This window comes from Sebastes umbrosus, chromosome 3, assembly GCF_015220745.1.
Source record: "Sebastes umbrosus isolate fSebUmb1 chromosome 3, fSebUmb1.pri, whole genome shotgun sequence".
In the NCBI taxonomy this organism is placed as follows: Eukaryota; Metazoa; Chordata; class Actinopteri; order Perciformes; family Sebastidae; genus Sebastes; species Sebastes umbrosus.
The window spans coordinates 26310967-26326350 of NC_051271.1; the positions used below are offsets into that span (position 1 = coordinate 26310967).

At 37.8% G+C, this 15384-nt stretch overlaps 1 protein-coding gene across 1 annotated transcript; it reads left to right on the forward strand.

Moving 5' to 3' along the window:
- Positions 1 to 542: 542 nt before the first annotated feature.
- capn9 (calpain 9) lies at positions 543 to 15044 on the forward strand. Its single transcript, XM_037765906.1, has 20 exons — positions 543 to 835; positions 1837 to 1906; positions 1998 to 2116; positions 2691 to 2824; positions 4122 to 4290; positions 4409 to 4492; positions 4614 to 4699; positions 5915 to 5992; positions 6596 to 6756; positions 6937 to 7094; positions 8331 to 8539; positions 8857 to 8893; positions 8987 to 9067; positions 10889 to 10946; positions 11486 to 11550; positions 11736 to 11804; positions 12932 to 13010; positions 13876 to 13992; positions 14443 to 14501; positions 14720 to 15044. The coding sequence occupies exons 1-20, from the start codon at positions 629 to 631 to the stop codon at positions 14744 to 14746; spliced, it is 2067 nt and encodes a 688-aa protein (XP_037621834.1). The 5' UTR covers positions 543 to 628; the 3' UTR covers positions 14747 to 15044.
- Positions 15045 to 15384: the final 340 nt, after the last annotated feature.

The window sequence follows — 15384 nt, forward strand, 5'->3', positions numbered from 1 at the left end:
GTCTTTTTGGGGTCGTCTGGCCTCTATCTGTCATTTTGCGTCTCTCTTTGTGGTCATTTTGCTTCCCAACATTTGCCCCCAAAAATTCCATAAATATCTGCCATACTTTGCAAAATGTAAAGTTGACATTATTATGTAGCATTGGCTCCTACCCTGGAGGTTAGGTCCACGAGATTCAAATCATGAATGATGAATGAATATGAATGAATATGCTGAAGTTCAGATATACTGTATACACTACACAGTACAGACAGTAGTATAAATATGAATACACTGTAGGTCAATAGCAACAACACATCTGCGGTCCTTTAAGTGTCCCAAATCTCAATCTTTATTTACCTGTTGCCAAACCATCAGGAATGAATTCTTACATTTTTCTGCAGGCCGAGCCCAAAGACAGAGCGAGATAAGAGACTGGAGAGACAGAGAGAGAGTGTGAGCAGGGGCGAGGTACACTGCCACAGGAGGACAAACCAGTTTCTCTCCGGAGGGTGTGTTCCTGACAGCCCTACCAACCTGACAGGCTGCATCAAACACACCCACACACAGCAAGGACTCCCTAAATCACACACCACCTCACGTCTCCTTCTTCCTCCACTCACTGAGCCTTTTCTTCCTGAAGAAGAAGATGCCTCTCCAGTCCACTCTGTCAGGCGGGGGCTCCAGGCCCGACAAGGCCCTGGATACGCAGTCGAGTGGGAAGTCCTATGAGGAGCTGAGGCACGAATGTCTGCAGAAGGGGGTCCTGTTTGAGGATGAAGACTTCCCTGCTGCCGACTCCTCGCTCTACTACAGCCAGAGTGTTCCTGTAAATATTGAATGGAAGAGGCCCAAGGTATGTAGGCACACATAACACTTTTAGATGTCAAGTTTTAGGGGGTGATGCTCCGGTGAAAGCTGCATCCAGACAAATGAGGGCCAGAGATGTGTCCAAATGTCTTGAAATCTGTTCAATTTAGCAAATTTGTTTCTTTAATTTAGTTTTTGAGATGTTGAATGAATGAAATGTTGTGGTTTCTGGGTGAACTGTTTGTCTGCTGAGAGTGTTTTATGATGTGTCAACACTTGCTTTGATTAATATAAAACTCTGGTTCAGTCCAACCTGAATAAATGAAAACTGTCTGTAGCAGTTGACCAAATGAGTGTTTTGCTTGGCAGATAATCAGTAAAGACTGATATCATGGCTTTCAATAAATGAAGTGCAAGTTTATTCGAAGTTGATTTTATTGCTTTTAATACAAAAAAAGCAATCCAGTCGTAGCTGCAAAACCAGTTCTGCAAGAAAACAGTGTAAATAGTGCCAAGTGCATGGACAGTTTAAACACTTAGACTTTATCCCCACACGCCTCAACTTTATCTGCAATAAAACAGATCTAATACAGTCTGTGGCTGCTCAGAAGTCGAGCCCAGACGTTTGATTTGGTTGGCTTTAGCTGATCAGCTTTAGATTAAGACATTTGTGGAAGCTTTCTTGATTTTCTTTTTCTTTTTTAGCACTGTCTCTTATGTCACTCTACATTTAAAATGAGTGTGTTTTAGCTCAATTCCAGTATTTCTACCTGTTAACACACACTGACCTGAGTAAACCGGGGAAAACTCACCACTCGTGTTTGTTAAAGTGAATACACATTTCTCTCTTGGGCGTTCCTTTCAGAGTAAATGCTTCAGCTGCCTTCAGCTGGCGTGGCTTTTTGTGTGTGTTTCACTGACTGGGATTTCAGGTCGATTAATATGCCTGGAATGTGAACACACCTGTTAAAGGCACCTGTGTCACCTCTCAACTGTCTTTTTTTCTTCTTAAATAAACCAACCTGTTCTCTTCCTGTTTCTCTACAGGAGATCTGCGCCAACCCAAAGTTCATCGTCGGCGGTGCAGACAGGACAGACATTTGCCAAGGACAGCTCGGTTGGTACTCAAGTTGTCTACAAGCGTCTTTTCGTATACACATACAGTATTTCACTCATTTACCCATGATGCACCTGTTTTGTCATCACAGGGGACTGCTGGCTCCTGGCAGCCATCGCATCCTTGACCCTCAAAAAAGAAGCCCTAGCCCGAGTCGTCCCCCACGACCAGGACTTTGAACGCAGATACGCCGGCATCTTTCACTTCCAGGTACGCCGCCGGCTGATTGGCTGCAGACTGATGAGGTGGAGATGGTTTGACTGAGTGTCATGTGGTCCTTTTCAAACGTTTAGTCTCTGTCAGGAAGAAAATCATAAAACTTTACCTTGAAAAAGACACAAATAAATGACAGATTAATGCAGAATGGATGGGAATTAATATGTTGCAACTACATGAGGAAGCAGCTGAAGCATAAACATTTAATGTTCAAAGCTCCTTTAATAAAATAAATTATCCATCCATCCCTTAGCGCTACTTAGTTATCATTTCCAGGATGACAAGAGTCTACAGTATCGCCGCTGGTACTCAAATCAAATTATCCCACCTGATTATTTTAAAACAATTATAAAAACTGATGTGACAAGTTAGGTCAAGAAACCGTAGACTTACACACTGGATATATATATACTATATATATATATATTTAAAAACTAGATAGATGTTTTAATGAATTGAAGTGTAACTAAGCAAACCTCCCGGATCCTCTGAATGTTACAGATAATAAATAATGAGTAGCGGATGAACAACAAAGTGTTTAGTGACACACTCTCTGTTTGTCCTTCAGTTCTGGAATCACAACAGATGGCTGGACGTGGTGGTGGACGACAGGCTGCCGTCGGTGAGAGACAAACTCATCATGCTTCACTCCGCCTCCAACGACGAGTTCTGGAGTGCCCTGCTGGAGAAAGCCTACGCCAAGTAAGAACATCCTTTATCAGTGACAGATGACAAACATAAAACACTCACATCACACTATACCTGCATTTTATCATATCTGCCTAAATGTGATGAAAACTGTGAAACTCTGCTCGCTGTTCTGTTCATTACATCCACAATAATTAAGTTTTGGACAGAACAAACTGATGCCGTTCTTAGCACCTTCATCAATAGTGGAGTTCAATGAAAGGAGCATTGAAGTAAATAGGGTTCATCCTCTGGGGAGCATAAAAGTTCTCTTACATTTCATTGGATTTGTGCTCTGTTAGATGAAGTTTGTCCTGAGAATTGATCCTGAGGAAAGGTCATAGAGTGTATAAATTTGAAAAAGGTTCCTCCTCTGGGAGCACAATCCATAGACTGTATGTAAGAAGTGGACGTAGTCACCGTGACATCACTCATTGGTTTGTGGACTGCCGTTTTGAAGCCTTGAATTCCGCATTTTGGCCATCGCCATCTCAGTTTTTGCAACCAGAAGTGACACAAGAGGGTGGAGTTAAAATACAACTGAATGCTGAATAAGACATTGTTAGGCGACCAACAATGTTATAATTAACTTTAATGAACAGAAAACACACTGTGAAAGGGTTAACGTTGTAATACAAAAACACCCTAAAGCATCCCCTGCTTTATGGTCTATCTGACTCTAAATGGGACCATCATTTACGAAATGAACATCATGCTGTATTGAAGAAGACTTGAAACTATCGACTGAGACCATAAACTCATGTTTACAATGTTTACTGAGGTAATAAATCAAGTAAGAAGTAGGCTCATTTTCTCATAGACTTCTATACAATCAGACTTGTTTTTGCAACCAGAGGAGTCGCTCCCTGCTGGCTATTAGAAAGAAGTTTAAAGCACTTCTGCATTGGCTTCACTTCTCAGACCTGGAGTTGCCCACTGGCATAAACATGCTCAGTAAATGTCATGATGTTAGAGTTTTACTCAATCAGTTAAATCAGTCAATTGGTCCACCACTTTGTTCCAGACAGAAATATAAACAACTATCAGACATATTAAGATGTACAGATGTTCATGGTCTCCATGAATGTCCATAGACTTTGGTAATGTAGTGTTGACTCTTTTGGCCTGATAGTGGGTACTATGGGGTCACCAAAAAGGTCAAAATGTATCCCCTGGGGAACATAAACATCCATGGCAAGACCATAATCCTACAACTTTTAAAATGTGACAGCTTTTTTAAATACAAGTAAATCTTTAAGTCTGGGCTTCGGCTCTATATCACTTTGTTAAATTTGTGTTGTGTTTATTTTAGAATGCACGGCAGCTACGAGTCCCTGAAGGGCGGCAGCACAATGGAGGCCATGGAGGATTTTACCGGCGGTGTCGGTGAAAATTACGAAACCAAGAAAGCTCCAGACAACCTGTTCTCAATCATGAAGAAGGCCCTGGACAGAGGCTCCATGATGGGATGCTCCATTGATGTAAAGACTCTTATTTACACCATTTCATTATCGTTACTTCCACCCCTCATATAAGAAGTTTAGTACTGCAGCCGAGCTCTTCTGTTTTAAACACCTGGGTGTTTTGGTTTTTCTCCAGATCTCCAGCTCTGCAGAGTCTGAGGCCAAGACGACCACCGGCCTGGTGAAGGGACATGCCTACTCCATCACAGGCGTGGAGGAGGTAAGACTGGTTTTACGTATTTATGACTGGAATCAGTATCAGCAATGCAGACCTGTTGATAGTGATGAGGGAATACAACAATGATAAGAATAAATAAATTAACTCTATGTCAAATTTTCAGGTGAACGTCAGGGGTAAGAAGGTCCAGCTGATCCGGGTCAGAAACCCCTGGGGTCAGGTCGAGTGGAACGGCCCCTGGAGTGACAAGTAAGCATGAAGGACAATACTACTTTATCTTAGCTTGCAAAATCCATGAAAAAAACACATACACATGGATGGATTATGAGGCCGTTGGGAACGGACATGCAAAAGACCCATCATCCCTCCTTTATAGGAGCAAGACATCCAGACTTAGAGAGACACAAAATGACTGTGGCTGTTCATCTCTCTTTACTCCTTTTTGTAGTCGAATTGTGTCTCTCTTTGTCGTTTTGCATCCTTGTTGTCATTTCGCATCTCCTTGTAAAAGTTTTGTGTCTCCCTGTAGTTGTTGTGGGTTTTTCCTTAGTATTTTTAGATTATTTTTGAGGCATTATATGCCTTTATTTGACTGTGATAGTGGAGAAAGACGGTGCATTTGTGCCCATGTGGTATGCGCTCTAACCACTCAGCTATCAGGTCACCCCTCTATGTAGTCATTTTACATCTTTTTGAAGTTGTTTTATGTCTTTCTGTAGTCATTGTGTGTCTCTTTGAAGTCGTTTTTTTTGTCTCTCTGTAGTGGTTTTGTGTATCTTTGTAGTCATTTTTCTTTAGTTTTTCATCTTTGTGGTCATTTTGTGTCTCTCTTTGCTATTTTGCATCCTTGTATTCGATTTTGCATCTCTTTGTAGATGCTTTGTGTGTCTCTTCAGTCATGTTGCATGCGCTGTGGTTGTTTTACATCTCTTTGTGGGCGTTTTACATCTGTAGTTATTTTGGATCTGTGTATCATCAATTATTCAATTCAATCTGGAAAACTAAAATAAGAATTAACTTTTTGTAGACATCAAAAAAGGAAAATGACTGTAAATGAGTGTTTTCCTGTTTTCATCTTCAGCATCATTCAACAGAGTCAAAGGAAATATTTTAAAGCACACTTTAAATTGAAAATTAAGGTACATTTTCAGGAATCCCTAATTTATTTTACAAGTCATAAAGAGCATCTTCATTAGTAATTTAATACCTATAAGATTACTGTATTAGGGTATTATTGCATGACTTAAGCTGAGAAAGTAAAATGACCAACCCTGGATATTTTTCCAAAAAGTAACCTCATCATGTTTCTGTTCGTGACACCCTGAGTTCTTTATCACACCATCAAAACTACTTTTCCTAATCTGAAGCCTTTTACTGTAAAATCTCATACTTGATGTGTTTTTGTTTTTCCTTGAAAGTAAAGTTAAGGTTGTAACTGGTTGTTTTGTCTCGTGTCTGTTTCAGGTCCAGAGAGTGGAATTATGTTGACGCAGCAGAAAAAAATCGTATCCTGCAGAATTCAACAGAGGACGGTGAATTCTGGTGAGTCGGCGTGATGAATTTGGTCCAAACTAAACATTAATAAATCTATTTAATTGTATACAACTTTGTCTTAGTGTTAGGATTGTACATTAAATATATTGTATGTATGCAGGGATGTAGTAGACAGAATAATCACTATAAAAAAGAGTCACAATATAATGTGCCCAAACCTCTCATGCCAGGGGAAAACACAGGGAAAAAAGTATATAATCTTAGGCCATGAGTCTTTAAATTTAATTTTAATGAGCGGGTTTTAAGCATTTTGTGCTGTACACTTAAATCTACAGTAATATGATTTTACTATTACTATTAAAATTAAATCATTATTTTTTTATTTTACTTGCCAGTAAATATCTTTTTCTAATAGGAACAGTGACTCCATCCAGGCTCCCAAACTTTACTGCAGGAGGCCATGAATTATCTAAGGACCTTATGAACACATTCAAATCTGCTTTATTCTGTTGTCTTTTGAACATTATACTTTATAAATAAACTTTATAATTAAACTCTGTTGCGATGTGTTTTGAGCACATACTGTAGGCGACAAAGATGAACTCTTGTGACTTCACTGTATTTTGAGATGACATTGATTGTGTTGTCCAGGATGGAGTTTGATGACTTCAAGAGGAACTACGACAAGGTGGAGATCTGCAACATGACCCCTGACTCCCTGACCGACAACACGAAGCGCCACTGGGAGGTCAACATGTTTGAAGGAAACTGGATCCGCGGCTCCACTGCTGGAGGCTGCAGGAACTTCATCGGTGAGACCACCAGATCTGAGAATGACCTGAGAAAGAAACCAATAAAAATTCACCTACACTTTACTACAGAATACATTAGTTTTGGTGGCAACATTTCATCTTTAGTTTTTTCCAAATTTGATTTGTTGGCTTTTGGCATTAAACTATTGCCTACTAAATCTCTGCATCTTCAATCCGCAGACACATTTTGGACCAACCCGCAGTTCAAGCTGCAGCTGGAGGATGCTGATGATGATGACGACGTGTGCAGCGTGATGATCGCTCTGATGCAGAAGAACAGACGAAAGCTGAGGAAGGAAGGCATGGACTTGGAGACCATTGGCTTCGCACTGTATGAGGTCAGAAAGAAACCGAACGCATTCGAGCCTCAGACTCCTGCTTGAAGTCTTTCTCTTTTGATAGTGTCATTTTTTCTTTTATAAAGCGACTTGCAACAAGGTTTAAAATCTACATTTAAGTGTTTCCTAGCAATGAAAGTGCAGCAACTCATCCGGATAACATTTGGGCCAGGACTCCATGTTGTTCTTTAAATATTTCTATTCCTTTAACTATACTAAAATTTACTAATTTCAAATATAAGGCATACTATAAAAATGGTTTTATAGAATACACTGTCTAAATAAAAGTACTGTAAAAGAAATGTATATTGTTATACTTACTGTAAGCTAATTTTTTGCAAAAAATATACATATTTTAAGTACACATTAAGTGGATGGGTATAATTGTATGGGTATAGATATCTTGTAATTAACATGCTTGATACATTGGAGAGCCTGTGAAAACAGTGAGGTTAATTTCTTATCATATGTTTAATGCTATGTTTTACTGCAATACTGCTGATTAATTAAGAAATACACTAAAATATCTAATTGCTCATATTATTATAATTATGTCGTTATTTAAGCTATATTTTTTCAGGAAGTCTCCCTGAGATCAGTTGACATATAAGATGGTATCATCAGCATAGAACCAGACATTGCGGTTGGAAAATGATTATTGATCATGTTAGAGAAAAAAAGCAATGGGCTTAATATTGATCCTTGTGGAACACCTTTATCAACGACTTTATTTGAAGCCAAGTGCAACAATAGTTGTTAGCAGAATCATGGAAAACAACTTATTTAACAAAAATGTTTGATTGACGGATTAAAAAGCAGTAAGAGCACCTTGGCTAAAAAGAGGAACATTTGTAAATAGTTCATATTTTGTATTATCTAATTTGCTGGTAACTATGTCTTTGTTTCTATAATGAGGCCCTGTAACAAGTTTTATTAATGCACAAACTATATGTCTGGAATCTATAACTTCACCAGGCAATTTCAAGAAATAGACAGAGCAGCAAAAAACAAAATCCTTGGACAGATCTACAAAAAGTGTGCTCCAGCATTGCTGTGGTCCACTGAATATATGAATATATTGAGGGTACATTGTTTTGTCAGTCAATTATCTGGCCTTGTTCTTCTGCCACACTCCTCTACCTTTACCAATCATATTACTAATATGTGTACTTATGTGTTAATTAATTTTGTCCAGTTAGAACAAGCTAAATGAATCTCCTGTCTCTGTCTGTTCAGGCCCCAGAAGAAGAGGACCAACTGGGCAAAGATTTCTTCCGCTACAATGCGTCCAAGGCTCGCAGCAGGACCTACATCAACATGCGGGAGATATCAGAGCGCTTCACACTGCCTCCTGGCAAATACCTGCTGGTCCCCACCACCTTTCAGCCCCACCACGAGGCCGACTTCATCATCAGGGTTTTCTCTGAGAAGAAGACCGGAGCTCTGTGAGTGTTCATAACATAGAGGAACAAAAATCAAAAACAAAAACAAAACGTCAATGCTATTTAAAACCCTAGTGAGAAACTACAAGACCAGAACTGAATTTGAGTAATAAAGTCAAAGTCTTTTTTGGTCACATTTTATCTCTTCTGCTAAATCCTTCATAAATCTTTTTGTAAATCGAATGCATAATCAAATTAGCCCAAACATATCTTTAATGGAGAGTTTCAGTGGCTTAAAAACAAAGCATTAAACAATATCCAATCTGCAATCACTGACTTCTCTTTGAGTCTTTATCACAACTTGTGTTTATGTCCCACAGAGAGATGGGGAGCACCGTTGACGCTGACCTGCCAGATGTAAGTAGATCACCCAGGAACTGATAATCAATCACCCATTCAGTCCATCAACCAGTCCTGTGTGCTGTGCTGATGCTGTGTTGTTTCCTCCAGCCGGCCCCGCCCTCCGCCCCAGAGGAGGAGACAGATGAGGAGAAAGGCCTGAGGAGGCTGTTCGACCAGCTGGCTGGAGACGTAAGAAAACATCAGACAACATCAATAGTGTTACACAGAATATTACATTTGTAAATATAGAGGTCTACTGGATCACATGACCTGGGCCTGAGGGGTCTCTGGAGTTTTACCTTCTCATCCCAGTGAATGTCATAAGGTTAGCGTTTTGATCACCGGCTCCTCCGGTTCGCATGTCAAAGTGTCCTTGAGCAGCCCAGTTGCACAGCAGTTTGTGAAATAGTCACAAAATTTAATGTATTGATTTGTGTACATAGACAACAATTTCAATTTTTTTTCGTGATGGTCATCACGAAATCAATTCGTCCACGTAATTGTGAAGTGGGAAGTATAGAGAGCGGTGAACGCCGCGTAGGGAGGAGGTCGGGTGATGGGTGGGTCAAAAAACACCAGACTTTTGTCCATGAGACTGGTGTTCGTGTCCCCTGTGAAACTAGAAGTCAAAGTTGATGTATTTGTCACGTAACTTCCGTACTTAAGTTCCGGTGTTATTTAAACCCAAACCGTGATCTTTTCCTAAACCTAACTAAGTAGTTTTGTTGCCTAAGTCTGACCAAGTCCATCTATTACTAAACCTAACTAAGTAGTTTTATTTGAAAAGACTGGAGGGGAAATTGACACATGCATCATGTGTTGCTGGACTTTTGGGAAGAAGCACGAAAAATATATTGTTGAAAGTCGTGCTGAGCATCACGAAAAAAAGGGAAATTCGTGTCTGTGTACACGAATCAAATAGATTAAATTTTGTGACTATTTCACGAACTGCTGTGAGGCTGTATTGTCTTGAGCGAGACACTGAACCCCAAGTTGCTCCCAATGGACAGGCCAGTGCCTTGCATGGCGGCTCCGCCACCATTGGTGGCTTTGTCCGGAAAAGTAGAAAAGCACTATATAAATGTAGTCCATTTACCATTTGGTCGGTCCCAGTCAACTTAACAACTTTGTCGTCAGATTTGGCAACTTTGAAGACCCATTTTATCACTATACCCTTAAATCTTTTATTTTCTCCACTGGAATCTTTTCAGCTTTTTTGGCAATATTGCAATTTTGAATAACAATTAACGTGCATTAATGTCCACAATTATGGAGCCAGGACAGTTGCTTTAAATTTTGGCATTGAAAATAAAATATGTCTTTGTAAACAAGACCTGAACTGAAAAATCAAACACAGGCCTTAAAAATAATTGTGATCTTTTTCTTTTTTCTTTTTTTGCATTCTGATGTGTTTTATGCAAGATGGCATAAACATACGGATAGGCGTATACAGTTTCAACTTTCCGTCACCATTATGGCTTGAAGGTGGCAAGAAACATTTTACTTTCAATGCCAGAATTAAAATCATTGTCCTGGCTCAGTACAAAACCACCTTTTACATTTGCAGATTGAGTGCCACTTATTCTTTATAATAGCAATGAATGAAATGGCTCTGTGTAATGTGGACAGTGTTTGTTGTCACAAATCCACAGAGAACTCTCTCCAAATCTGCAGCATTATGGAGCTTTTTAGCTTATTTTAGCTCATTGTTTTGGTTAATTCTGGTTCAATCTCAGTGTTTTCTGATAAACTCATTGTACACTACCTGCAAACAGCAGACAGATACAGTTAGAGACTTGCTGGTGAACATAGTGGAGCATTTAGCAGCTAAAGAGCCAGATATTTCCCCCAGGAGTTGGGGTTGGAGCCCAAAAACAGAGCTAAAAGAGAAAGAATAATATATTACATTCATCTGTCGGCCAGAAACACAACTCCTAATGAACAATAATGTTGCTTACTGTTTATTGGATATGTAATTATTAAAGTTTTCCCACTCTGGTTTGTCTACAGGATGCGGCGATCTCTGTGGTAGAGCTCCAGCAGATGCTGAACGGCGTTCTCAGCAGACGTAAGTGAATTAAGTATTTTGACAGCTTTTTGTAAATGATTCACTTTAGTTTCATTTGTTTTTTTGTCATTATGATTTGATTTGAAGAAAAAGATATATATTAAATATTTCACATCATATTATGTTTTGTGATTTTCTATCTAACAATCCACAAACTTAACAGTCTGAGAAAGAAAAAACTGCTCTTTGGTTTTATTAGGGGTCACAAGTAGACATTATTGAATTTTATGACAAGACAAAAATGTTGGGAACCAATGTTGTAAAACAATCCAAAAGTTTTCCCTTCAAATGCAACCCTTTGTGTCTTCATGTAAAAGGCACAGCAGAAGCTTTTTGTCTTCTCTATCAATTTATGCTCTAATATATAGCAAAATACGTGCGGCAATAATTTGATGCCAAAATACTGCATGTGGCACCTTTAATCTTACAATATGTGTGCATTTTCCCTACATTTCTTTCTATGTTTTATCGTTTTAGTAATGCAAATTAATGAACAAGTGTTCAACTGTTCAACTTTTTCAAATCTATTTTGTTTTCAGGTAAAGAGATCAAGTTTGACGGCCTGAGTCTGAGCACCTGCAACAGTATCATCAACCTGATGGACGTATCCTTCCACATTACTCACTGACTCGTTTCAAACTTTTGATTTCAGGCTACATAAGTAAACATAAATACTGTGAAAATAAGATTTTAAAAAAGCACAACACAACTTAGATTGGAGACTAAAGGAGAAAAGAGCAGTATGATTTTGATGATTACCACAATGTTTTTTCCTTGACAGTAAACCAGGTGGACAACACAGGGAAGCTGGAGTTCCAAGAGTTTAAGGTCTTCTGGGAAAAGATGAAGAAGTGGATCGTACGTATTGATTTATGTGTTTAAAACTGTGAATCAGATGAGGGAGAAGCACTCAAATCATTTACTAAAGTAAAGCAGTAATACTAGTTTAAAAATACTGATGCTCCTGCATCAAAATGTTTACTAAAGGTACAAAAGCATTAGCATAAAAATATACTTAAAGTACCACCTCATTATGCAGAATTACCCATTTCAGAATAATATATATTATATTATATTATTGGATTATAATTATTGATGCATTAATGTGTTCATCACTTTAATGTTGAAGCTGGTAAAGGTGGAGCTAATATATATTGTATATATATTACTTTATTTACTACTGGGTAATAACATCAAAATATATTAGTTGATTTATATTGTGTATTAATAATCTAAATCTGCAAAATAACTAAAGCTGTCAGACAAATGTAGCGCAGTCAAAAGTACAATATTTCCCTCTGAGATGTAGTGGACTAGAAGTATAACGTAGAATAAAATGGAAATGCTCAAGTAAAGTACAAGTACCTCAATATTGCACCTAAGTACAGTACTTGAGTAAATGTACTTAGTTATTTCCACCACTTGCCGTGTTAAAGAGTAACTTAAGTTTCGAATGGTGTCTGAACCTCCAGTGGTCCAAACTGTCACCTGCAGCAGTGATGTCACAGTGTACTCGGTACACTGTGACATCACTGTTGGGTGTGGTCAGAGGAGGTCAATGAGTAACTCTTAAATATGAATTACATATGTGCTCACCATGTATGCTTTCGGCGTTCAGAATGGCAAATCAAATTTCAATAATTGAATCCAAAAAATCAAATCCTATTTTTTTTTTTTTTTTTTTAATTAAAGAATTTAGAGCCATTGTCTCAGTAATGGTGCTTTAATCGGTCCTGTTATAATATTTTAGTTAATTTACATTTTGTATTAATAATCTAAATCTGCGAAGTAATAGTAGAGTAAATAATGTCGCATGAAATGGAAATACTCAAGTAAAGTACAAGTACCTCAGAATTGTTCTTAAGTATACAGTACTTGAGTAAATGTTACTTTCCTTTATTTACTGCTGTAAATCAGCTCTGGTAGTGGAGGTTTTGTGGTTCTTTGTGCTTCAGGTTGTTAAAGATGAACTTCTGTTGTTGCAGATGCTCTTTTTGTCCTACGACACCGACCGCTCCGGGAAGATGTCGTCCTACGAGCTTCGTAGCGCTCTCAAAGCTGCAGGTGAGAGTCGACTACTGACACACTTTATTTTTCTGACCATTTTTTACTTTAATATTTTCATTTTAAATTGTTATTTTATATTTCTTGGCAAACTTTTCTTATTAGACCATTTTCATGTTTTAGTGCAACATGTTTTGTTTATATATGTCTAACTCAAGGTCCACTTACTAGCTTTTTCATGGTCATCCTCGGTGGATAGAGCTTCCTCATTTGTCATGGAGACTTTGAGAAAACTTTGTCCATTAGGGAAGACCATGTGATGTAGTTAAAAGCTCTGGTAAAAACCGGTAAATGAACCTTGAGTTAAGTTCTTTTTGTTAAGTGAAATTTTACTTTTTAAAATTCAAAACTGAACTTTCTTGGAGATAATACAAGATATTGTATACTCAATAATGAATATAATAGAAATGTGAAACATGGTAGTAATACTTGTAATAGGCTATATTATAGAATTCACCCATTATTGCCACATTATTATATACTGTAAAACAAATTTCCCATATATTTTCCATATATTTAAGATGTTATCTGAAAACAAGAAAAAAGACAGTATATTTACATGTTCTGTGAAATCAATGTGTAATACTCAAAAGTATTTTAATTATATATATTTTTATATTTTTAAATATATGTTTGTTTCACTAGATTTACATGTGATTGCAAAGCAGTTAATCTTCTTTTATTATAATTTAAATGACTTTATAGTAGAGGTATTTGTTCTAATATTAATATTATTAGTAAAAGTGATAAAAGTATATAGTGGTAGTAGCAGCAGTAGCACTACAGCCAATAGAGATGGTAGTCTTTAGGTTGTGGGATTAATTTAGTGTTTGTGTATTAATCTTGTGTGTTTGTTCCCATGAAGGTATGCAGCTGAACAACCGGCTCCTGCAGCTTTTGGGCTTGAGGTTTGCTGACGACAACTACGACATTGACTTTGATGATTACCTCACCTGCATCGTCCGTCTGGAGAACATGTTCAGTACGTTAAAATAAAATAACTACATTAATGCCTCAAAATGATCATAGTGAAGATCTATTGATGTTAAGGTTATTAAAGTTTGTATTTATTTAAGACCCTCCACATTGCTTTTAACCAACAAGAGTTAAGTACTTCTGCAATAGTTTAATGAAATGTTAATTTCAGATAACAATAAGCCTTTATTTATATCCAGAGGTGTGAAGCAGCACAAGGACAGAAATAACTACAGATACATAAAGAAGAAATAAAGATAAAATCTATACAAGAGCAATTCAATTCAAATTAACATGTTCAGTACATATAAAAGAGGAAGAAATTTGAAATAAAATCCTCCACTAAGTTCACAATAACTACATGAATGCCTTTAAACGATCAAAGTGAAGATTTATTGGTGTTAAAATCAGCTTTAAGAGATTTATTGAGCTAACTTAAACTCTTCCCGTTGACCAGGAGCTTTCCAGGCTCTGGACCAATTCAAGAGGGGACGAGTGAGGATGAACATCATGCAGGTAAAAACCACATCCATGGAACACCACGCCCTTTAATCTCTGCAAATGATACTGATGTGTTTGTTTTACCACACCTGTTAAACCAGCTGGATGGGATTTATCCTGTGATTGTCTTTCTGATCACAAGTTTTGCTTCTTTTCTCTCTTAACACTTGACTAGATATTTTAATATTCTGGGAATTGATTTGAATGCAGTTTATTTTCTCTTCACCTCACAGTTCCTGATGCTGTCGATGAACGTCTGAGGAGATGCTGAGAGCAAACAGAAGCCACCCGAAGAACAAAACGTGTGCAGTGTGTGTTGAATATCCAGGCTGTAATGGTGCATTTTCTTTTTCATGTTTCAAATTCAAAAAAGTTTTTTTTTTTGGACTTATGTTAACATATGATACCATCGGCGCTAAAGTGTCGGAACGGTGGGATCAAATGTTAAAATTTGCTGACTCATGCTTTTGGACAAAACATTGTTTTATTTTCTCTCTGTATGAAGTGGAAATAAATTTTGAATAAAACGACCGGCTTGTGGGGACAAATGTTACTTAACTTTTGTTTGTGATTAATCCATCAGTTCTTTTGTGACTACAAATGTTGTCTTAACAACGACAGCAACTAGACAGTCAGCCAGTTCCACGCAGCAATCCTTTTAACAGGATGGGCAGTTAAAGAGAACCTATTATGCTTTTGTGCTTTTTCTCTTTCCTTTAGTGTGTTATGTAGTTTCTTGTGTATGTAAAGGTCTGCAAAGTTACAAAGTCCAAAGTCCACACCGAAGGGAGTTACTCTCCCCCACTGAAACACTGCTCCTGAACTGTCTGAAACATCTTGATTGAGGTACCACCTTTTCTTCCGTAACGTGGTGATGTCACCAAGTAAGACACTTTAC

Coding starts and splice junctions, on each gene's coding strand:
- capn9 (XM_037765906.1), top strand. CDS start 629: ATGCCTCTCCAGTCCACTCTGTCAGGCGGGGGCTCCAGGCCCGACAAG. Junction 836..1,836: donor TTGAATGGAAGAGGCCCAAG/GTATGTAGGCAC, acceptor GTTTCTCTACAG/GAGATCTGCGCCAACCCAAA. Junction 13,993..14,442: donor CCGTCTGGAGAACATGTTCA/GTACGTTAAAAT, acceptor CCCGTTGACCAG/GAGCTTTCCAGGCTCTGGAC.